This window comes from Ambystoma mexicanum, chromosome 8, assembly GCF_040938575.1.
Source record: "Ambystoma mexicanum isolate Mex_15411 chromosome 8, UKY_AmexF1_1, whole genome shotgun sequence".
Classification (NCBI taxonomy): Eukaryota; Metazoa; Chordata; class Amphibia; order Caudata; family Ambystomatidae; genus Ambystoma; species Ambystoma mexicanum.
Genome location: NC_090929.1, coordinates 745,203,499 through 745,227,769, shown reverse-complemented (window position 1 = coordinate 745,227,769; position 24,271 = coordinate 745,203,499). Strand labels below are relative to the sequence as shown.

The following is a 24,271-nucleotide window of genomic DNA, read 5'->3' as shown; positions in this document are numbered from 1 at the left end:
CAAATAGTCCAGGGAAAAAGCCTGTCCAGAAACCACTACCAGAGGAAGAACAAAAACCACACTCAGCCAGCTCACTTATCCGTAACAAAACATCCTCTAAAAAGCGATGGCAATCTCATGCAGAAGGAAACTCTCCCAATAAACAGTGTGCCGCCCACCAAAGCGATACGGATAAATCATCCAAGGGCACAAGAATCTGCAAACTTGAACAAGCATCACGCAAATCTGGCTACATGATTCTGAACAGAAAAACTGTGCTAAAAACACTGAGCAAAATCAAATTGTTGAGATCATTAACTACGGGGGACTTTCGTCTGATTGAGCCATACCATAGAGAACAAAAGGCCAAGGCATTTCTGCACATAAAAGCGCGGGCTATGCAAACAATCCCGGTGGAAGCCTACACCGACCTTGGTCGGGTCGGACTCTTGCTAAAAGAAATCAAAATTCCTGAGCCTGATCTAAAGAAAAGGAACAAAGAGGGAAGTCAGGTCCTATAAACCACACTACATTTTAAAAACTCAAGAACGGTATAACAAAAAAACAGCAGAAAGAACTCTACTAGTGAACTACATCACTTCAGATCTCATAGGGATTACCCAGAGAGGCACCCTTCACCTAGCAACAACGATTTTCGTGGGAAAGACTTTTCAAGATCTGTTACACAAAGACCAGGTAAAGCAGACTACAACTTGGACACATGCTCAGATCCGATACCGTTAGGAAAGCCTGAAGGATGCAATATCCTATCTAGAGCAAAACCTCATGAACAGGGAGAATCCAGATATCCAACAGGACCATGGCAATGGCTAAAGACAGCCGTTAAAGGGAAGTCCAGCAGATAGCAATCAGAAGGGGCTACATCTACATCAGCCCAAGACCCACCTGTGATCAACACCTTATCAATGGCCTCATGGAACACCCGAGGTCATTCACATCTTACCAACAAAAACAACCAGGCCCTGGTGGGTTTTGACATCATATATCTCCAGGAAACCTGGTTGATTGAGAAACCTACTCTAGACGGATACGAGATCGAACTTTAGGCAGCCACAAGGGGCTTATTTGGACGTCCGTCCTCAGGCCTTCTTCTGGCAGTACGGATCGGGTCTGGCATTAAGATTTCAAAAAAACTAATAATGACTTATGGAATGCTTGCAGTCCTCAAAACATGGATGTTTCAGGACCTAAGGACCAAAAAAGCTTGCACGTGCCAATTGGCGATCGTAAATCTATATTGGAATACCCAGCAAACCTCAATCACAAATTTTTGCAATCAGGTAACCGAAGCAATCGACATCAGAATTGACACAAACACAAGTTACATAATCATCTGCGGGGATTTAAATGCTAAATGCGATCTGGAAAATGCCAGCCAGAGTAAAACCAAACACAAACTGTCGTCAGAAGATAGAGGCATCGCATGGATGGCCGCGATGAACTTGCAAAACATTCATAACCTGGCATGGCTGAAACCTTGGGAAAACCTCATCCCAACGTGGGAGAGCGAAAACTCCAGGGCAACTCTTGACTATATCTTCGCCTCCAACAGCCTACTATCCCTGATTGAATCATTCAAAATCATTCGGACCGCAGAAGGTGACCATAATCTTCTCGCAATAACATGGTCGTCAGCGCATTCTGAGAGCAAATTGTTTCCTCCATCTTTAGAAGCAAATAACCAACAAACCAGACTTCGCCTAACCACTGCTAATATCAAGGCAATCACCGGCAAATATGAAAGAACTGTGGCAGGCAAACCAAAAGAATCAGAATGCCCAGACTACCTTCCGCTCCTACTAAAATTCAAGACGGACCCTAAGAAAAACAAGGGACCAGGCAGAACGCACAATCACGACATCGACCGAGCGCTGGGAGAAAGAAGAAAAGGCCTGAGGAAAGCAAAAAGGAGCAAAAACTGAGAACTCTGAATCTGCCAGGAAAGATTGCATAATCGAAGTTAACAGCTATAAATCATGGTTACACAGCCGCAGACGCTTAATGTACCAAAATGACGCAGAGAAGATGCTGAGAACGCTAAGCACCAAGAAGTCCAGCGATTTCTGGGCACTCATTAAGAACACAGTCAAGACTCATGAAAAGCAATTGGCTAATTCAGTCACTGAGGAAAATTGGATCAAATACTTCGAAAGGCTGTTCGCTCCAACTTCGGACCTGCCCCTAACGCCGGTACAGAATATCAGCGGCCCATGGGTCAATCTATCAGACGGAAGACGACGACATTGACGTCATCAAACATCTAAAATCTTCAAGAGCCCCTGGCCCTGATGGCCTCAGCAACATCGACCTCAAACAACACCCAGAGGACTGGTCAAGATTCATTAGCATCCTATTCCAGCACTGTGAATCACTCAGAGCAATCCTGACCTCATGGACCCATTCAATAATAGTTCCACTGTTCAAACGTGGCAACAGGGAAGAGCCAAAGAACTACCGCCCAATAACAATGTTGTATATCATTGGCAACATTTTCGCCACATTACTGCTGAAACACTTCCAATCGTGTGCGGAGGTATCACCAGCAAACGATCCACTCCAGATGGGCTTCTTAAAAAATGGCAGACCATCCATAAACATCCTGTTGTTAAATCTAATGAAAACTAAAGTCAAGCAGGGAGCGCCGCCGGTGTTTTTGCCCTTCATAGATCTTTCACAGGCTTTTGATAGAGTGGACAGGAGCCTGCCCTGGTCTAAACTACACTAATGGAAGTGCCCAAACGAAATATTAGATCCAATTATGGCACTCCACACGGCTACCAAACTTTGGGTCGGACTCAACAACCAAGGATTGCTGTTAGAGGAGATTTCTGCAGAGCGTGGGGTCAAACAGGGCTGGCCTTTAGCCCCGGCCCTCTTCATTAGCTTCTTGGGTGAATTTAAGGACACAGAATCCTCAGTCCGTGCATTTCCGCCAAAAATAGGAAACACAAATATGCCTTGCCTACTGTATGCTGATGAACTAATTCTGTTAGATCAGACGGAGATTGGCTTGCAGCGTCAACTGACAAACCTGGTGCAGTATATAAGCTTAAACAACTTGGAAATCAACAAACTAAAAGCAAAAGTTATGATTCTGACAAAAAAACGCCCATACAATAGACGCAACAGAGGTTGGTTCCTGGAAAATACCAAGCTAGAAGTCGTTGCACACTACAAATGCCTGGGCATAACGATTGATAGCTCAGCACAGGAATCGACCATGCAAGCTGTACTATGGGGCAAAGCCAGGAATCTAGCGGCACAGATGAGAGCCATTGACAAGCAATATGGGAAATTCTCGCTGGTTCCTGCAATTCAATTCTACAAAGGCAAAGTTGTCCCAGCCTTAACCTACGGAATGGGAGCAACCCTGACTGTGCCAAATTCAATCTGGGCAAAATTGGAAGGACTACTGTGGCGATCAGTTTTGGGCCTCCCTAATTCGACTGCAATTGCAAATATTAGGCGTGACCTAGGGCTGTTGTCTCTACTATCAACAGTCGAACAGAACTCTATGCAAATCTTCAGAAGAATTCTTCTCCCAAACACACTCCCTATCTACAAATGTATTGCCGCAGAACTTAAAGCTGGCCATACCAACATCCTAAAAAAATGGTCTGTGAAGCAAAAAGCAAAACTAGAAGAAATAGCATGTACCGAAGAAGATCTGATAGGGAACCCTCGGAGAATAAAATACAAAATGGAACTCCTAGACTGGATCAACACGGTCAATAAAGCCCAGGCGAACAGACGAACTGCACATTTGCCACCGAGCTTCAACAAACTGAAAGTTCTACTTTTATACTGTTCCAAATTTTCAGACAAAAACCTCATGAAGATATTTTTGAGAGCACACCTGAACTTGTTGCCCACACGGGAAATCCTCTGTATCAGACTGCAGTCCGGGTCTAAGGAATGCAGATTATGTGCGACATCTGAAGAACCAGAAAACCTGAGACATCTATTTTTGCACGGCAATGTATTAAACCAGGAAAGAGTTGCCTACCTCTCGCCTCTTGGGATGCCCTCGTCGGTTCTGGAAGATGATGTCTGGTGGAACAAACTATTGTCAGGGGAAAATCCCAAATGGACCAACACTGCAGCAAAACATCTGACTATCACCCTTATCAAAATAAATCTGCATGGAAATCAAACTATGGCAGGCTTCTAGGCACAAGAAACCTCATTGATACGAAGAAACTTCATTGTCCAGTTCGTCCTTGTAAAAATCACAATGTGATTATACACAAGTAATACATTTTTTTTAAAAAATAACCATTCCTCAGATTCTGGCTTCTCTACATGCAAATGATTGGATGGCTTCTCTAGGCCTACTTCCCCATCTACAAACACCACCGTCAGTTTCTGAGATTCAAAATAGGAAGGTCTCATTCCCAGTTCACATGTCTACCGTTCAGGCTTAATTCTGCCTCCAGGGTTTTTACAAAGGTTCTGGGGTCAGTGACAGCCTACCTGCGGTTTCAAGCAATTCATCTATTTCCCTACTTAGACGAATGGCTTCTCAAAGCCCAGCCTCCAGAAGTTGCAAATTACTTGCCATACTCTGTTCAACCTGGGGCTTTCCATAAACTTGACAAATCCCAACTCAGTCCATCACAAAGGATCCAATTCCTGGGAGCAGTTGTAAGACACTACTCTGCACAAAGTCTTTGCACCCTTGGAAAGAATGGAAGCCATTCAGCAAATCGTAGTTCGGCTCTCCACCCACCAATCACTGACAGCTCAGTGGTTTCAAAGGCTCTTGGGCCTCATAGCATCTTGCATAAACCTAGTTCTCTTTCCAAGACTCCATATGAGAACGACCCAGTGGCATCTTGCTCTCAGATGGAATCAGCTCTACGATCCCCAGGAAATAAAGATCCAAATTCCCGGCCAAGTTCAGCACTCGCTGCACTGGTGGAACTCCCCAGAGAACCTGCTAACAGGATCTCCTTTTCAACCTCCCCCTCACCAAATAGTCATAACAACAGACTCTTCAGAATACGGTTGGGGAGCTCATTGTCAAAGCCTAACAGCTCACTGTCTTTGTTCCTCGCAGGAAAGGAAGAACCACATACATTTCCTGGAACTAAGAACCATATTTTTCGCTCTGAAATCTTTTCTTCCCTCACTTCAAGGAAAGGTGGTGAAACTTCAAACAGAAATACCACTGCAAGGTTTTATATCAACAAGCAGGAAGGGACTCGCTCCCGGTCCCCGTGTCTCCTACCAGAACAAATTTAAAATTGGGCCATTCCAAATCACATTTTCTTGTTGGCGTCCCATCTCGGGAGGGGGGGGGGAGAATGATCTCCTAATGGACAAACTAAGCAGGTTACAGTAAACTCCGCATGAATGGGAGCTGAAACCATCAGTAGCACACATGATCTTTCCGAAGTGGGCCCATCCATCGTAGACCTCTTTGCCAACTAGCACAACACACTGCCAGCAGTTTGCATCAAGTCATGGTGAGCTTCCTCGGTATCTTCCTCGGTATCTCGGAGATGCTCTACATCTGGATTGGTAGAATATAACAATTTATGCCTTCCCACCTCTTCCATTAATTCACAAGATGCGGCTAAAATTCAGAATGTCACACAACCTGACAATTATTCTAATTGCTGCGTTCTGGCCTCGCCAGATTTGGTTTTCAGATCTTCTGGAGTTAGCGGGGGTTACACCCTTAGATCTTCCACTTTCCAGAGATATTTTGACTCAACAGAAGGGACAGGTTCTTCACCCCTACACTCAATTGCGCAACTTGAAGGCTTGGTTCCGGAAAAGCTAGTCTTCTCCCACTTCCATCTGTCAGACCAATGCTATTATGTCGGGTTCCACGAAATCTTCCACTAAGAAGCATTATCCTAGCAAATAGTTACGTTTCTGTCACTGGGCCTTGAAAAAACCTTAACCCGCTAAAGGCCTCCATTGATAATGTTATGTCCTTCATGTCTTGCCTTGTTTCCACCAGCGTCAAGGTAGATACGTGCAAACATTACTTATCAGCCATCAGTGCTTACCTGAATAGAGAACACAAGTCTTTTTCTCTTTCCAATGATGCCATTTCGAGGGCCTTTTTTATGTTTATGCCCTCCTATTTGTGAACCTCCACCTCAGTGGGATCTCAACGTGATCTTAGCAGACCTAATGCAAAAACCTTTTGAACATATGGCTTCATGCAATTTAGGACTCCTAACTTGGAAATCGGCCTTCTTAGTGGCCATTACTTTGGCTAGAAGAATTGGTGAGTTCTAGGCTCTTTCCTCAAAGGAACCTTATATTGTGTTCCATAAAGACAAAGTAGTCTCACGTACGGTCTCCTCCTTTCTGTCTATGGTGGTTTGATTTTCACTTAAGCTAGGAACTATGTCTTCCTGTTTTTCTTCCCAGACCGCACGCGTCTGCGACAGAAGAGAAATTGCATAATCTAGATGTAGTAAGAACTTTGATATTCTACCTTGAAAGGACCAAACCGTTAGAAAAGCAGATCAGCTCTGTGTTACCTATGGTGGTCCTTCTCCTGGCAATAAAGCAGCAGAGGCCACTATTGCTAGATGGGTTGTCTCCTGTATCTCCAAGGCTTACGACTCAAAAGGGTTTTCAACTCTGCAGAGACTTTGGGCTCATTCTACTAGAGCCAAAGCAGAATCTGTAGCCTTTACAAATCATGTTCCCATTATCAACATTTGTAAAGCAGCTACCTGGGCTACCCCGCTTGCCTTTTGCAAGCACTATGCTATGGACACATCGTTCGGAAATGATGTAAATTTCAGCCAAGAGGTTCTCTGCAACTTATTTGCCTGAATCCTATACATGCTGTCTCCTCCACCTTTGCTTATTCAAAGGTTGTTTAGTCTGGTCCCAACCAGTTTGGAAGGCGGGAGAGCCTGAACGACAGAGAAATTAAAAATTACCTTCATGGTGATTATGGTTCTCTTAGTCCAGGCTCTACCTCCTTCACAACACACACCCAGCCATCTGCTACAGTACGCATGTACTTAAATTCTACCGCCTCGCTGAACCACAGGAACTGGGTGTGGACCGTTGGTGACGTGAAGTTAAGGTGTGGGCCGGCGCGCAGAGGGACGCACGCGTGACGTAGGCCCTTCCCCTTCTTAAACTCTGAAAGTGACGGCTATCTTTTTCAGCCTGCTTTTCCGGCCTGCCTGCGGATCGAGGCGTTCCCAACCAGTTGTAAAGGAGGGAGAGCCTGGACTAAGAGAACCTGAATAACCATGAAGGTCATTTTTCATATTTTTGTCAAGAGCTGGATAGCTAGGGGAAGCTGATCTGGGTGATCCAAGAACCAACCCCTCGCTGAGACCAGGAGAATCACACCTCAAAAGTAAGACATTGCTGAGCCAGAACTGGTACCTGCCTTGTTTTTGCATCACTATTTTTCTTTTATCAGACACCTCCTTTTCAAACTTTTGTTAGTTTGTGACGACAAGCGAAGGTTGAGACACAGACTAACTTTACTTTGGGACTCAGCCTTTGACGCCTTTGTTACATCAGTTGAGGGACCTTTCCCTTTAGAGTTGGGGCCAGTTAGGAGTTCTACCAACCCCAAACATTTTATTTAATAAAGGTTTTCGAACTTTATTTGATGACTCTGTGTCTCTCTTGATACCATGCCTGTCTCACAGGTGCCTGTACAAAAGCACAAAGATGGGAACAAGTGAGGAGCCGGTTTGAGGGTGTAAAAAAGTGGGACATATACCAGGGACAAAGCAAAAAAATCAAATTATATATATAAAGAGCTTTAAAGTAAAGAGGAGCACTATTTAAATATACAAAATTATTATTAAGCGTCACTGGAAGCAGTGATTGTGTCGGATAGGCAGGATGGGGTAGAGGGAGCTCCTCCTTTAACAAGTAAGTGTAATTTAATTTAAACCGAACTTTGAAGAGATCCACAGTTGGACTGGCTTTGATATTACAGAGCAGGGCGAGAGGAAGACCAGGAAGGGTTTGGGATGGTGAGGTTGAGTGCAGGCCTACAATGAGGAGAACACTGAGAAGCCCCATCGTACGGAGAGAAAAGGAGCAAAGCCCTGGATTGGGGGAAACACAGTAAACCCCAAAAGTGGGAAGAGAGAAACAAACAAGTCCTGGTGTGGGGAATGAAATGAGCAGAAAGAGTGATATAAACCTCGGTGTGGGGAGAACGCTAAGATACCCAGATTGGGGAGAGCGACTGAGACAAGCCCTGTTGTGGGAAGAGAGCAAAGAAAATCCAGAGTGGGGGAGAAAGAATGAAAGGACCCAGATGTGGGGTAATGCAAACAAGAAGAGTCTCCCTGAAGGCAGAAAGACCAAGAATCACCAGTCAAGAGTAATCAGAGGGACATGGCTGAAGCCTGGGACAGCCCTTTCGAAGTACACAAACTATACATTTGGGACTGTGTTCATAGGCAAGGGCCTATGGTAATGAGGCACAGGTGTGGAGGTCGGCAGCCATCCATTTCATTGGACAAGGTTTGGTTGTTTGTTTTCTTTTGAGTGAAAAGGAAGAGAAAGTAGTTTGAATAGGATATCTGAACAGGTCACTTAATTTATGTTTTGCCATCTAGACACTGACGAGCCCCTTTTTTGACTTTTGTTTGTGCAGACTATGGCTTAGTATCACAGATTTAGGTAAGGATTAGGTCTTTTGAGTCTGAAGAGAGAATGAAACCTGTGGAAATCATGCCTCCTTGTCCATCTCCTGATTCAGTATACTACACCATCCTTTTATTTTGCCCTTTCTTATCATATTTCATAGATTTCCAATTCATTTTTCAAAAGCCACAATTCTATATTAAGTGCCTAAATTCTCATTTAAGAATGCATCAATTTCCTCCTTTCCTTCCTGCCTCCTTCAGCCTTCCAAACAACTGACAGTTCAAACTATATGACTCTCTAATGTAACTATGCTACCTTGGCAACTTCCTGCAATTACTCACATCTTCATTCACAATCCAGGTTTTTTTTAAACCACAGAATCAGTGTTTCATGATCACGTTCTAATATCTTAAATAATTAAATTCGGTGTCATTCATCAACATATAATTGATCAAGCTACTTGAGTTGCCTTCGTTAAAAGTGTTATTAGCTGGTACATTGGGTAATAGTCTCCCATTGATGGACCTATACTGAAGTGCCAGCACCAAAGAACATAACACTGCATCCATGCTACATATGTAGGCCTCGGAGCACACACTAGCCAGTGTCCAATAAATCAAGACCATATTTGGACCGTACCAGACTTCTGAGTAGGGAAAACTCCACAAACAGGTAAACAACGATGCAAAGGCGTTCTTAAAGAGATGGATCCAACAGGGAGAACAAATGACCTGGTTACCCGGAGAAGCCTTGCAATGGGAGATTGATGAACAGTGCTGGAGATCAGGAAGTGCCTGACGGGTGAACAGCATCGAAAGAGGTAAAGGGAACACAGCAGAACAATCACCGGCACACTTGGAGAACTTGAGAAGCAAAATGGGGAATTAACAAGGAAAAGTTGGAAAAACTCACAGAAACCGTGTCATTGCAGTAGGAGATTCAGAAGCTGTGACAAGCCTCCATTGAGTGATGTGGCATATGTAAACCTTTATTGGGCTCTTGCTAGAAGTGTGGGTGCGCTGTCAAAAACAAGATTGTTCCTCGTGGTTCAGTGAAATACCTTATAACTTCTCCATAGAGATCAGCTGCGCTACAGGAAAGAACTACAGTTCCTAACAGAAACTGTCTGCAAATTCTTGTATTCCCCATGCTCCCATAAGTGGTATGACAGGGTACCTTGAATGAGTTGCTAAGAGAACACAAATAGGTTTCCTTGCCAGATTCAGATTTAATGTACTCCCTGCCAAAAGACCGCTGGGAAGGTGGACAAACTGTGAAAATGATTGAATATGTCAATGAGGAGTGGATCAGGAATCTGTACAGCAGTTTCATCTTTTGTAGCCTTAACACAGACATCCGAAGGAATACTTTTAATTGTCCTGTGGAAAAAACAAAATATAAGGAATATTAAGGAAGCAATGGACAGTATAAACTCCTTAGTTATTCCTTTTATTTGTAAGATGGTGCTATGGTATTTGCTAAAGGTCTTGGCAAAAAAATAAAACTGTATTGATGTATGGTGCTGGAAAATAAATCGGGAAATAACTGACCTGCAGACCATTTATGAATAAGGACTAGGATCTTGGAATGGTGAGTATTGATTTGTTTTAAAAGTGTATTATAAGTGAAAGACTGTGACGTGTTGATACAGCAAGATGTATTTATTAAAATGTTGAATAATGACGTGATTCTTCTAGACCATATTGCATCGGAATTTTTTTTTAATTTTTTGTATAGTTAGATGTTTATCATTTTATAATGTATATGATTCTTAGGCTCTTTGTTAAATGTTGCTATTTGATCTTAATCTGAATTATTGGATGTTTTGCCTGGTTATTTTCTCTATTTTTGTTAAGTAATTTTGTCTGTTTCTGTTCTTAATCTGTGCTGCAGCGTGCAGTTTACCAAAATGTTACATTGTGTTTTTCAAGGTTTGCAAGTATGATTATGTTGAGGTTCGAAGCGGGCTTTCATCAGATTCCAAGCTGCATGGCAAATTTTGTGGTTCAGAAAGACCAGAGGTAGTAACATCCCAGAGCAACAATCTGAGGGTCGAGTTCAAATCCGATAACACTGTGTCCAAAAAAGGATTTAAAGCACTTTTCTTTTCAGGTATGTTTAACAATTAGGGTAATCTTTGCTATAAAAACTTAAAGCATGTGCATATTATATTTACCTTATGGTGGCAAGTATTTTTTAGGTTTTAATAGAATCACTTCCACAAAGAATAAATGACATATGATATGGCATTTATAACGCGCCTATACACAAGTGTTTCAAGGCCAGACGAGGCGAGGGAGGGTGAACCGAGGGAAGACAAAGCCAACAGTCCTACTAGGCCAGGTGTCATTCAGATTGTACAAGTGCATGGGAAGGGGGAAAGTGCAGGGGGGGAGGGGTAGGGGACAGTGCAGAACATGGGATAATAGAATAAATAACAAGTAAAAGTACGGCCAGCTGGTGGCAAGTGCAAGTTCAGTGCAGACAAAATGTGTCAAGTGCTGGTAGTGGGACTGACAGTCCCCAAGTGCAGGGGTTGCCAGGAAGGCAGTGAAGGTGTGCGACCGGCAGGGGAGGGGACCTGGGCCCGAGGTCAGAGGGTGGCCAGGTAACCAGTGCAGTTTCAGCATCAGCCAGGAAAATCAGCTGGGGGGAGGAGGATAAAAAGCAGAAGCAAAGAGAAAGGTTTGGAGGTGCTACCGGAGCTGGTTCTCCTCAAGTTTCAGGGAGGCGGTACCAGAGGGAGGCCCCAGCCGAAGAACAAGATCTACCACCAACTCGTTGCTTGGAGAAGCGACTGACCCTGAGGGAGTTGGAGGCGGATGAGCGAAGAGCTCGAGAAGGAAGATATTTAGGAAGAGAGAGTTGAAGGTATTGAGGTCCCAGGTGGTCGTGTGGACAATGCATAGGATTTTTAACTTAGTCCTCACAGCTACTGGGAGCCAGTGCAGAGATTTTAGTCCTGGAGTGATATGATCCCTGGGCTTAAGGCTGAGGACAAGTCTTGTAGTCCTGTTTTGGATGAGTTGCAGAGGGCAGAGAGTAGAAGCAGGCAGATTTAGAAACAGGCTGTTGCAATAATCAAGCCTAGAGAGAACCAGAGCTCTGGAGACAGTGAGCTTCTGGGTGAAAGAGAGGAAAGGAAGAATACCTCTGAGGAGGTGCAGCTGGTAGGGTGACTTCTTAGAGATGTCGGAGATGTGAGGAGAAGAGGAGAGTGTGGAGTAGAAGATGACCCCAAGTTTTTTAGCCTCACAGGTGGGAGCAGGAAGAGGGCCAAGAGAGGCTGGCTAGAGAGAGACAGGAAAGGAGGGAGCGGGTGTGCCGATGAGGAGAATCTGTCTTACTGGCATTAAGGCAGAGATCATTGGCAACACACCACTCCTGTTTGGCGGACAGGCAGTCAGAGATGGGGGAGGGAGAACAGGTGACCGTAGATAGCCTGAAAATGAGCTGCATGTCATCCGCATAGCCCTGGAAGTTGGGGCAGAGCGCGGCAATGCGGTGGGCAGGGAGTGCAAGGTATTGGTTGAACAGCCAGGGAGAGAGGTTAGACCCATGGGGAACACCACAGGTAGAGATAGAGATGGAGGAGAGGAAGGACCCAAGTTGAACCTGGGAGGGTCAGTCAGAGAGGAAAGTCAGCCACGCCAGGGCCTGACCGACGATACCCAGTTTATCACAGAGACGGTTGAGCAGGATGGCATGGTTGACCATGTCAAAGACAGAAGAGAGATCAAGAAGGATGAGGACACAGGGGGTGTTGGAATCAAGGTCGGAGAGCAGGTCTTCACGGATGTTCAGGAGAGATGTTTCTGTGCTGCTGGCAGCTCTGAAGCCATACTGATGATCATGGAGACAACCAACAGTTTCAGTGTGAAGAATGAGCTGGGAGATGGCCAGCTTTTCCAGGAGCTTGCCCAGGAAAGGGGTGATGGAGATTGGCGATAGTTGGGCAGGAAGGGTCGGCAGAGGGTATCTTAAGAAGAGGGTGCACAAGAGAGTGCTCCAGGGGGGAAGGGAAGACTCCAGAGGTGAAGGAGTGGTTGCAGAAACCGTCCAGAGCAGGAGCCAGAGAGTCAATGAGGTCCTTGATGGTTTTGGAGGTGCAGGGATGAACTTGTTTTGACAAGACTTTCATAGATCGGACTTGTCTAGAAACCTCCTCTTGGGAGAACAGGGGAAAGGCAGAGAAGGAGGGAGAAGAGGTGGCCGAAGAAGGACCAGAGGAAGAGCACGCAGTAGGAGTAAGGGGAGAGGTTGGAGAGAGAGGACATGATGTCCTGAGTTTTGGAGATGAAATGAGAAGCCAGTGCCTTGCAGAGGGCCTGAAAAGGGATAGGAGAGGTAGGGACTGCCGCAGGATTGTGCAGTTCCTTGCAGATTTTAAAGAGTTCAGCCAAGTTGTTTGATGCCGCCGAGACGCGGGCTTGGATGTGAGCTCTCTTCTTGGTGAGGACAGAGCGCCGGTATTGACTTTGAAGAAGGCAGGCCAGTTTGTCAGAGGATGTAGCACAAACATGCCATTTCCTCTCCGCCACTTTTCACTTGCGTTTGTGGGTGACATGGTGTGAGTCTTACCAGGAGTTGCACTTGGCTTTGGGCTTCAGGCGGATCCTCATGAAAGGGGCAAGAACATCAAGAGTATCGGATATAGCAGAGTGGAGGATGGAAAGGGCTGTGTCAAGGTGAGTCAGCCAAAGGTGGAGGAGGGGGTGAGAAAGTAGCAGCGAAAGCCTCAACTGACAAGTGCTTCATGGGTTGGATGACCAAGAAGGTGGGTGGCAGTGCTGGAGTAGGCTTGGCCTGAGGGGTAGAGAGGGTGAGCTTCGAGGAAAGGAGAAAGTGATCACTCCAGTAGAGAGGTGTGGTGAGAAGAGGGATAGAAAGAGGAAGGTCTGTAGAGATTAGAGCATGCCCTGCAGAGTGAGTCTGGCCAGAGGGGGGGGAGGAGAGAGAGAGAGAGAGAGAGAGAGAGAGAACGAGAGAGAGAGAGAGAGAGAGAGAGAGAGAGAGAGAACGAGAGAACACGAACAAGTTCAGAGGAAGGACAGGAAGCATCCAGGTGGATGTTGAAGTCTCCAAGAAGGGGGAGTTGAGTGGTCGAGGCCAGGAGGGAAGAGGAGAGGTCCGGCCACTCAGAGAGGAAGGATTAGATCTGACCAGGTGGCCAATAGATAGTAGCCACAGTAAAGGAATGGCCAGGAGACAGAGAGAGAGAGCCTGCAGACGAGGCATTCAAATGAAGATTGACAGAGGCAGGAATACACTCGGGGTAGATCAGGGCTGCACCCCCTTTGGAACGGTTAAGATCTGGGTGCGGAGAGTATCTTGTAGCCGTCTGGGAGGAGAGTGTCAAAGCTTGTGACAGAGCTGGCCGTGAACCGGTGAGACTGAGTACATTGAAGTCAAGTTCCTCCAGAAGGCGTCAGATGTCGGAGGAGTGTTTGACAGCTGAGCGAGAGATCAGAGTGGTAATATGGAGAAGGTTGCCATCCTTAAGACTTCTGGGGAGGGGTAGAAATCACAGGCACGCCCTGCAGAGGTGTAGAAGAAGCCCGAGGGGGGAGCAGAAAAGGAAGGAGGAGAAGGCGAGGTAACCAAGGAGGAGGTAGCAGGGGTAGGCGAGGAAGCTGTTGAAGAAAGAGAGGACAGCAGGAGAAGAAAGGAAATTGATGAGGTGCAAGAAGCGTCTATCCAAGAGGAGAAGGTTGGCCTGAGGGCCTTGGACCAGGACGGTGCCATTCAGGTAAACATTAATGATGAGCTTAGAGGAATGGAAGGAGGCCAGGAGGGCATCCCACCGGGTGCCACCATTAATGGGAGAGGAAGAGAAGGGAGAGAGCACAGAGACCATGTGTAGAGTCCATAGGTCTGGTGAGGGAACAACAGAGGATGTCAGAAAAAGTTTGCATGTAGGAGGCACTGGAATAGGTGTCAGCGATATGGTGGCCTGGGTTGGAGACCAGGATGTCCTTTTTAAACTTCTTCCTACCAGATTTTGTGAGGAGAGCAGGATAGTTGATAGAGAAGCAGTTAGAGAAGATAGGAGAGACAGAGAGCACCGTAGAGTAGGTAGGGAGAGGAGGAAGGGAGAGGGGAGGGGAGAAACACTAGGGCAGGGTGCGGGCAGATGGTCAGAGAGAGGCAAGACAAGTAGACAATTTGCCAAGACTGACAATTTGACAAGACAACTGACACTCAGATTAAGACTTTCACAATGCAAACGGGAATAAAAACACACATGAGTTTGAGAATCCTGAATAGAAGGGAAAATGTCTAGGTTTCATAATGCGATTTTAAAGACTTTCACAATGCAATTTATTTTTTGAAAACGGGAATAAAACACCCAAGTTTGAGAATGCTGAACATAAGTGAAAAGGCCTAGGTTTCACAATGCAATTTTAAAGACTTTCACAATGCAATTTATTTTTTGAAAACGGGAATAAAACGCCCAAGTTTGAGAAGCCTGAATAGGAGGGAAAAGGCCTACCTTTCACAATGCAATGTTAAAGACTTTCACAATGCAAATTTGTGTGAGGGTCAAAACCTGGTTGACGGCTGGCAGCTGGCTACCCCGGGCTTCCCCTGCAGACACCTGCAGACACAGCCAGGAGCCGCCTCTGTACGAGCAGTCCTTTGCCTTAGGACCCTTCGCCACAGGGGCTGCCGGGCAGAGGGCTGCCCTGTGCAGGTCAGTAATGAGAATGGGAAGGCAAATCAGGGATGGTGGGTGGGCAGGGAGGCGGAAGGGAAGGAGGGGAAAGAAGCGGTATGGAACCAAGGAGGGAGTAGGAGCGGGGGGGCGGGGCAACAAAAATAAAAGTAAAAACAGAAGCAAATGGCCCAAGGAGGGTCTCACCAGATGGATGCAGGTGGATTCAGAGCCCCCAGTCACTCACTCAGCCTGGATGGAATGGCAAGCGGGGTGTGCTGCGGCTCACTACACTGCTACACACGGACAACCGAGGAGCCAATCAGGGTGGTGGGCGGGCAGGGAGTCGGGAGGTAAGGAGGGGAAAGAAGCGAAAGGGAACCACGGAGGGAGAAGCAGCAGAGGAAAGGGGCATCAAAAAAAAAAGTAAAAACACAAGCAAAAGGCCCAAGGACGGTCTCACCAGATGGATGCAGACGGATTCAATCATCCGCTCAACCTGGATGAAATACTTCCGACAGGAGGATTTTTACATGCTGAGTAGTGCATGCATTTTTCAGTTCTGTTTACTGTATGTGCTAGCAATATAGTCGTTAATTTTGTACCCATTGTTTTGTATTCCAGATTTTTGGGAAAGCTTTAAAACCAACCTAATTTGGTACATAATCTTATTGACAAACAGGGTCGAAATCTGTTCCTCTATAGATGGATACACCACTCTCTCTAGTCAACACTGGCTGCTGCAAGCTGAAGGTAGATGAAAGAGCAACATTTGGCAGGGTTCCAGGTTTGGATCACATTTTTGGGCAGTGTTATTTATTTTTGGCTGTGGGAAATTGTAGTGGGTGCCAGCTGTGCATCTAACTACATAGCATTCATGTTTCACTGTTCATAACTTTAAAAAGATTTACTTTTGCAGAGGCCAGTTCAGTTAGATATACACAATCCTTAAATCATCATGTCACAAGTGGCAGCAGAGCCATGGGGATTAAATGGCCGATGTAGCACTTGGCCCCAAATTTGTGCCAGGCATACACCATTAAGACAAAAAGAAAGAAGGATAGAACAAGAGAAGATGATGTGAAAGCAAAGTGAGATGAAAGGAAGAATCAATCGGAGAATATTTTTTCACTGGCTCTGAACCCTATGCCAGTGGGGCACTTTGGTGCAGGCTCTGTGTAAAAGTAAATAACACACTCCTATGTCCCGTCCCCTTTCTTCCATACTGCATGGGGGCGTCCCTCGCTAGCGACTGGAGACGGAACCTTTTTCACCACAGCATTTGTTTTCCCCCCTTTAAATTTAGAGGTGCACGGGGGCATGGCCCTGGGAGCATGTGCTCCCCTGACTCCGCTCACCGGTGCCACTCCTCAGTCCACTTTCCATGTCAACAGGAGCAGACCGCTTTCACAAGCGTTCCTGGGTTTGGCTTCGGCCTTGTAATTCCACACGCTCTTCCCTGGAAACTGTCTTCTGTCTTTTATTCTTTAATCAGGTACTCAGGCCTCTAGCTCCACAATCCTCCCCAGCGCATGTGGACATAATTGGGCTTCGGCAGGGGTCGAGCCTGCGAGGGGCTTTTCTCTACGTCCAACCCCCACGCTCTTTGCCTCCACTGCCTTGGCCCCGATCACGGCTGGGAGGATTGAACCGCGTGTGACGTGCTTACACCGCGCGCTCTGAAGAACAGGTTAGCTCGGTGGAGAGAGCTCTTTAAACGATCGCCTCCAGAGGACTTGAAGGACTTTGTCAGGCACACGTCAAGGCCCAAGGTAGGCCCACTGTTTTTATCCGCACCCCGCAAGGGTGACTCCTTCCCCAGGAAACATCCGAGCCGGAAGGGACCGTTCAGGTCGTAATACCAGCACAGGTGCCAGGCTGGGCCCAGCACGGCAAGCACCATGACAGACACTGAGGGACCGCAAGGTTCTGTTAGCGGGTGTCCACCCGAGGGGCTATGCCCTACTACTGGACAGATGTCTGAGGGGGCAACAGAGAACGCCTGACAAAATGGCCACTGCACCAGACAAAATGGCCACTTGTCTAACACCATCCCCTTTCGGGGAGCAGGTAGGGGAACGAGTTTCCAGGTGGCACTGGTCTTTAGCAGGTACGTGGCCTACAGCATATCCTTCAGCGTTGCAGGGCTGATGCACACCCGAATGCAGCAAGGCAGAATACGCCCAGGCCTCAGCAACCTCAGGGCCCTGCACCTATGCCCACGCCACCTAGCGTCCACCAGCCTGTGAGAACAGATGTTTTGAAAGTTCCTCTCTCCTTCAGGACGTGATCTGGGACATGCTGCCTCCAGTCCTGCCACTAGCTCCACTGGCCATTCCTCCTGTGGCTTCAGCACCTCAGGCTCCTGTGCAGCACCAGCTGCCGTGCCGGGTCCCACATTACCAGCTCCCCTGCCTCCTGCAGCCCCGGTGGTCCCGCACCAGCCTCCACAGCAGCCCCCGGCTCCGGTCAGCACACCTCAGCCTTTAGCACTCAGTACTCATCCAGCTGCTCCGGACCAGCAGAACACATTGGTGGACACCAATGAGGAGGAGGACCCCGACACAAGGTCTTCGGCCAAGGCATTTCATGAACGGCTTACAGGTCTAGCCGAATACTTGGGGCTTCCACAACCCGAGGTTGAACAACCAGAGGCGGGTGTCCCGGCCGAGGTCCTCACTCTACACCCCATGGCTAGAACGGGGTTTGTGATGCAGGAGGACGTTGTGGCATTGGCCAAAAAGGGATGGCTTAAACCCCATTCGCCTCAGCCTACCAATCGGCGCCTCAACGCCAAATACAGGCCATCGGAGGGGGATCCACTCTTGCTGTCGGCACACCCACAACTGCACTCCTCAGTGATTGTTGCGGCCTCACTCTACTCCAAGTTGCAGGCTTCCTCCTCAACTACCTCGGCCTCTGCACTCCTAGGCAAGGAGGAGATGATCTTGGAGGCGTATGCAAAGGTCTTTTCCAATGCCTCTTTGCACCTTCGTCGGTCTGATGCAGATGTATGCTCACTGCTGTAAATCAAAGGCATTGGCGGGAAATAGCTGACTTCCTTCTTGAACCTCCGGTACAGAATCAGGCGTGATTCAAGGCGGGGCTGGCGGCAGCAAAAATTGTGGCGCAGGACATTATGGAGTCCACTGTGGTGCACATAGACACCTCAGGCTGTGCCATATGCATTGCTAGGGACATGAGAAGAACTGCCTGGCTATGGACTACCAAGTTCAACCTGGACATCCAGGAGCGCATATCGGACCTTCCATTCGAGGGTGGCGACCTTTTTCATTCCACCACCGATGAGGAACTTGATGAGAAGAAAAACAATTCCCAGACTGCAAAATACTTATCTTTTTTCCCTCTGTAGCTGGGACTAAGGTGGGGGACTGACAGAAGCCCTTATTCCCCACCTTGTGCTGTTTGCGGCAGTGCTGACTTGGAGAACGGTCTGGCTGTCTGGACAATCGTTCCTGGAAGCCCCAGAACCTGCCGAAGACCCACCCCTTGTCGGAATGCTGGTGCACATGACTGTAGGTCTTGGGCGTAGACTTCGTGTGGATAGGCATGACACTCTCGTCCGGGTCCACGTATCTCCGGTGGGGGCAAGTTTGCCCTTAACACACAACATATTGGTGCTTGAGGTTTGCAGGCCCCTGGATCCGCTCAGTAGTGTCCACGGGCTACCGCCTACCGTTCCCTCCTGCCCCTCTCTCCTCCCTTCCGCTCCACAGATTGGGACAACAACTTTGTTGGCGGAAATTCGATCGCTCGTAGAGAGTCAGGCAGTGGAAGAGGTCCCAGCATCCCAGAGCAGTATGTGCTTATATTCATGTATTTTCCACATACACAAGAATAACTAGGCTGGCCTGAAAGTTGTGTTGGACCTTTGTCACCTTGAACCTTTTCCCCCCCTCTTCAAAAGTTCAAGATGGTTACCCCAGTGCTTATTGCAGAGAGACTGTGCAGGGGAGACTGGATGTGCTCCCTATAGCTGAAGGACCCGTACCTACATGTCCCTATTTGGCAGCCTCATTGGTCCTTCCTGAGGTTCAGGATCGTGGGCTTTCATTTCCAATATAAAGTTCTACTCTCTGGCCTCAGTTCAGCCCCCAGGGTCTTTAACAGGCGTATGAATGCAGTGGCAGCCCTTCTCGGGGCCCAGGGTCACCATGTCTATCAATACCTACCAGAGTGCGTGCCTTATCATGTTTTACACTATGTTCCAGGAGTCCTGGGCCCAAGAGGCTGCAGCACCAGGGCCATCATGCCTTACTATGGAGAGCCATAAACATGGTTTTCCCCCTCCCCCTATCAAGGGTAAGATGTGTGCTTTGGAGGGAGGAGTTTCCCAGTCACCTGCATTGAAAAAAGTGTGAGAATACAAGTAACAGAATCCTTAGAGACATCAATGTGAATTAACCTGAAACATCTGAAAAGTAAATGTAACTAGACACGCCTGAGAAGGAAAAGAAACACAGCCTCCCTGATGATTGATGGAGTCAAGAAAACATTTGGAGGAGAAGACAATTCTTTTTCCCACTTTATATTTATTAAATTTAGTCAACATCAAGAACAACACTCATACAATCGAAGAAAGTCCCCATCCTAGACAACATATAATACCCCTTCCCCACCTCCCCCCACTTACCCCTCCCAACACACCCTCCCCCCCCGAATAGAGAGCTACACAGGGTTCAACAGAACAAAAACAAAGGTACACCATGACTGGGACAAAGACCCAGAACCAATTAAGGCTGTTTAGCAACATATCTCTATCGACAAGGTCCCAGATAAACACAAAACATCAGGTGACACATTCCATTTAAAGACCAAATCCCACTCCACCCTCCCAACATCAAGTTCTGTGGAGGGCCCAAGATTTCAGAGCCTCAAGGCTTCACAGTCCGCACTCAAAAGCACAACAGTCCAATCCTGCAAAAAAGAGGACATGTAATCATTGACAATGGCTGCGAGTTTCTCATATGTAAAGATTGCCAAAAGTTTATTAAACCATTCCGATTTCGTTGGGGCCTGAGAACTTTTCCACTTCTGGGTCAGAGCCATTCTCCCAGCCCTCAACATTGCACTCAACACCCTAGAAAAAGGTAATTCCTCGCACTCAGGCCTAGGGGTACCCAAGAGAATGTCCATGGGATGGAGGGAGGGACAGGCACCCAGGATATCCTTGATCCAACTCAGCAACTCCGTCCAGTAGACCTGAATAACCGGACACTCCAGCCACATGCGGAACCAGGTTCCTCTACCAGTAGAAGTGTTAGGCTCACCTGGCTCCCACAGGGGCGTCGGTCGGACCCGGACGGCTGCGGTCTCCACCAACGTAATGCGTAGTGCAGAGTTGACCTGACTGGACTGGCCTGCCTAATCTTGTCTGCTTGACCCGTAGAAGTATTCTCCTGCAAGTGGAGGGATGGATTTAGCCACCCGTGGATTCAAGTGATGGCACCCCCCACAGTCCTCCCCACTAATCACCTCCGCGCCTCTCAGCAATCTCACCTTATACTCTTGAAAGATGAGCTCCATCCTGCATGGATTGCAGGGGCGCGTTGATGCCAGTTACTTCACTGGTTTGAAGGCGTGGGAGAGTTCCGGAGAGTATTGACTCTGAGGTTCCTGGCGAGGACCAGTAAGTATCAAGTTCATGGAGTTCAATATGTCCGATGTTCACTCTTGTCCCCCCCCTTCCCTCCTTGTCTTGCAGCTGAGTTTGTGAGAAGATGCTCTCGTGGTAGCTGGTGGCACTCAGGTCAGAGTCTGTATTACCCGACGCTGTCCGGTAAATGTTGCACGTGTTTAACGTGTTGTTTTTCTCTCTCTTTGCAGGTGCGGCATATGAAGATGTGGAGAGTTATAGAATAATGCCTCCGGTGGTAAATCAGGTTATATTTGTTGGTTTTCTCGGCTCACCTTGTTGTTTTCTTTTGTCCCCCAGGTGCCGGAGTTTGGCGAAGAAATGATGGAGGCAGTGCCGAATCGAAAGATGCTGCAAGGACTGGTGAATATGGTACAGCGCTGCAGCTGGAGATGCGATGCGTATTGAAATAATGTTCTTTACAGGTCCGGAGGCGAGATGGATCCAGAATCAGGTGAGAAATTCGAAAATAGTTCGTTTTCTAACCTTGTCCTTTTCTTTCCTCTTTTTTTAGGAGCTCCAGATTCAAGACGGGCGTGGCAGAAGACTGGATGCTGACTGCAGGCACGGTGAGAGTTATGCTGCTGGATGCAGAATAACGCGAAGCGTGTGCTGCTATTCGGGCGTGGTTTAAATAGCCTCCAAAGTAGTTCCAGGTAAGAAGTTCCCCAGAACCACACCCGAGTAAAAAATAGTACCTGTAATAAAATAGTCCCATCCAGGCCTCACGTTGGCTTGGACTCACTTGCAGACTGGTCTGCATCAGGTAAGTAAAGTCTATGAGCCTGGTGCCTATGGCGCCAGCACTGATTTCTATGATGAGCCTGGCGCCTAAGGCGCCAGGACTGAACCCAAACAGCCCCCAGCCGGGGCTGTTGGGGTTTTAATAAGTATCTGGATGCCTGCTTCTGGAGCTGATGGGCTTGGTCCTGAAGCCCGGCGGTAGGCATCATGACAGCACTCCCCCCTCAACCCCCCCAAGGCCCCTCCTAAAGTTGTTCTTCCCCTTGGCCCTGGCTTGTCTAGGAAGTCCCGATGGAATCTCTTCACCAACCGAGGTGCATGAACGTGGTCACTAGGCTCCCATGACCTTTTTTGTGGTCCGTAGCCCTTACAGTCGATTAAATAAAAAAGTTTTTATTTAACCATTTTGGAGTTCAGGATATTATTTACCTCGAATTCAGGTTCTCCATCTATCAAGATGGGGTCGGGTGGTTTGGTTAATCTTGTCCCTGGTTGAACTGGTATTAAAATTGAAACATGGAAGACAGGATGAATTCTCATATTAGAGGGTAGTTCCAGTTTGACAGCCACCGGGTTGATAATGACCTTAATGGTGTAAGATCCCAAATATCTAGGGTTAAAAGTCTGAGTTCCCTGCAGAGGTATGTGTTTTTTAGCCAGCCAAACTTGATCCCCAATCTGGTATTGTGGAGTTTCACTTCTATGTTGATCAGCATTTTTCTTCTATTTCTCTTTTGCTTGTTTCAAATGTTCTGTTACCTCCTTAAAGGCTTGCATAATAGTAGAGTGCAAATGACTAACTGCAGGCATTTCTAAGTGCTGAGGCGAATCTAGTTCTGAGGTTCGAGGGTGATGTCCATATATAGTATAAAAGGGGCTTTGTCTGGTTCCTGAATGTACAGAGTTATTGTATGCATACTCGGAAATCCATAAAATATCTTTCCAATTACTTTCGGTCACGTGTAGCATGCAACGTAGGTACTGTTCAAGGGTCTGGTTGTTCCTCTCCGTCTGACCATCGGTCTGGGGATGGTTACTGGTTGATAACCTCACGTCGATTTGCGCCACTTGACAACATTTCTTCCAAAAATGTGAAATAAATTAACTACCTCGGTTAGAGGCCAATACGGAAGGAAATACGTGTATTCGAACAATGTTTTCGAGGAACTCCTTGGACAGAATTGAAGCAGAAGGTAATCCCTTTAAAGGAATAAAGTGTGCCATCTTGGAAAAAAGATCCACAATAACTAGAATGGTGTTAAATCCATTACATGGAGGTAGATCTGTAATGAAGTCTAAAGATAAGGTGTGCCATGGTGTAGGTGGAATATCCAAAGGTTGTAAAAGGCCAGCTAGTTTTTTCTTCTGACTTTTGTTTTGGGCGCAAATGCCACAAGACATCACAAATGACTTTACGTCTTTTCGCCAGGTGGGCCACCAGAATGGTCTCTTAATTTTAGCTTCAGTTTTTGCGATACCTGGGTGCCCTTCCATCAGGGTGTCATGATAATTGGAGATGACTAGTTCTTGTAGTTCCTTGTATGGTAGAAATAGTCGCCCTTGATAATAAGGTAGGTCATTGATGACTGAGTAGTCCGGGCCTTTCTTTACCCAGTCCTGCAGGGCTGTTGGATCGAAGAGTTGTTGGATTTTTACATGAATATCCTCTAGTGTAGTTATGCCAAGAATTCGTTGTTCTGAAATTATAGGCACCGGTTCCGGGTTCGCATATGCTTCTCCCATCCCTATTCGGGATAAGGCATCTGCCTTGCCATTTTTACAGCCTGGTCGATAAGTGATCACGAAATCGAACTCGGCAAAGAACAATGCCCATCGAAGTTGGTGCGACGATTGGGCTTTGGCTATTTTTAAATACTGCAAGTTCCGGTGATCGGTGATTACAGTAATGGTATGCCTGGCACCGAGAAGATAATGCCGCCAAGCCTTGAAGGCAGATTTGAAGGCTAATAACTCTTTATCAGTAACCACATAGTTTAACTCGGGTGCCGAGATCTTTCTGGACCAAAATGCTACTGGATGAAGTTGACCGGTTTCAGGATCCTTCTGGGACAGGACAGCTCCCATGGCTAAACTGGATGCATCAGTTTCAACTATGTATGGAAGTTCAGGGCGGGGATGCTTTAAGACAGTTGCAGACGTGAATTTCGCTTTCAGCTCTTGGAAGGCCTTTTCAGCCTCTACGGTCCACAAGAAGCATTTGTTTTTTCGGAAAAGTGCTGTGATGGGGTGTACAACACGTGAGAAATCCGGAATAAATCTGCGGTAGAAATTAGCAAATCTGAGTATGCTTTGTACCCCTTTAACTGAACTGGGTGATGGCCACTTGAGATTTGCGTCCACCTTTCGAGAGTCCATTCGGACTCCTTTTGGAGTCAGGATAAATCCAAGGAATTGAACTTCTGTAGTATGAAAAACACATTTTTCCAATTTTGCATATAACTTGTGCTGGCGTAGTTTCTCAAGGACTTCACACACGTGCTTAGCATGGTCTGATTCTGAGGAGGAGTACACTAGAATAAATTGTATATATACGACAACACAGACGTCAATGAGTTCACAAAGGACATCTTGCATAAAAAACTGGAAGGCTG

The 24,271-nt window shown here is 47.0% G+C and overlaps 1 protein-coding gene across 1 annotated transcript in view; it reads left to right on the top strand.

The window, feature by feature from the left end:
- TLL2 (tolloid like 2) overlaps positions 1-24,271 on the top strand; it is a 1,535,386-nt gene that overhangs the window by 1,188,069 nt on the left and 323,046 nt on the right. The window contains exon 14 of the mRNA XM_069610570.1: positions 10,536-10,716. Coding sequence (XP_069466671.1) covers positions 10,536-10,716 — 181 coding nt within the window. The remainder of the gene's footprint in view (positions 1-10,535; positions 10,717-24,271) is intronic.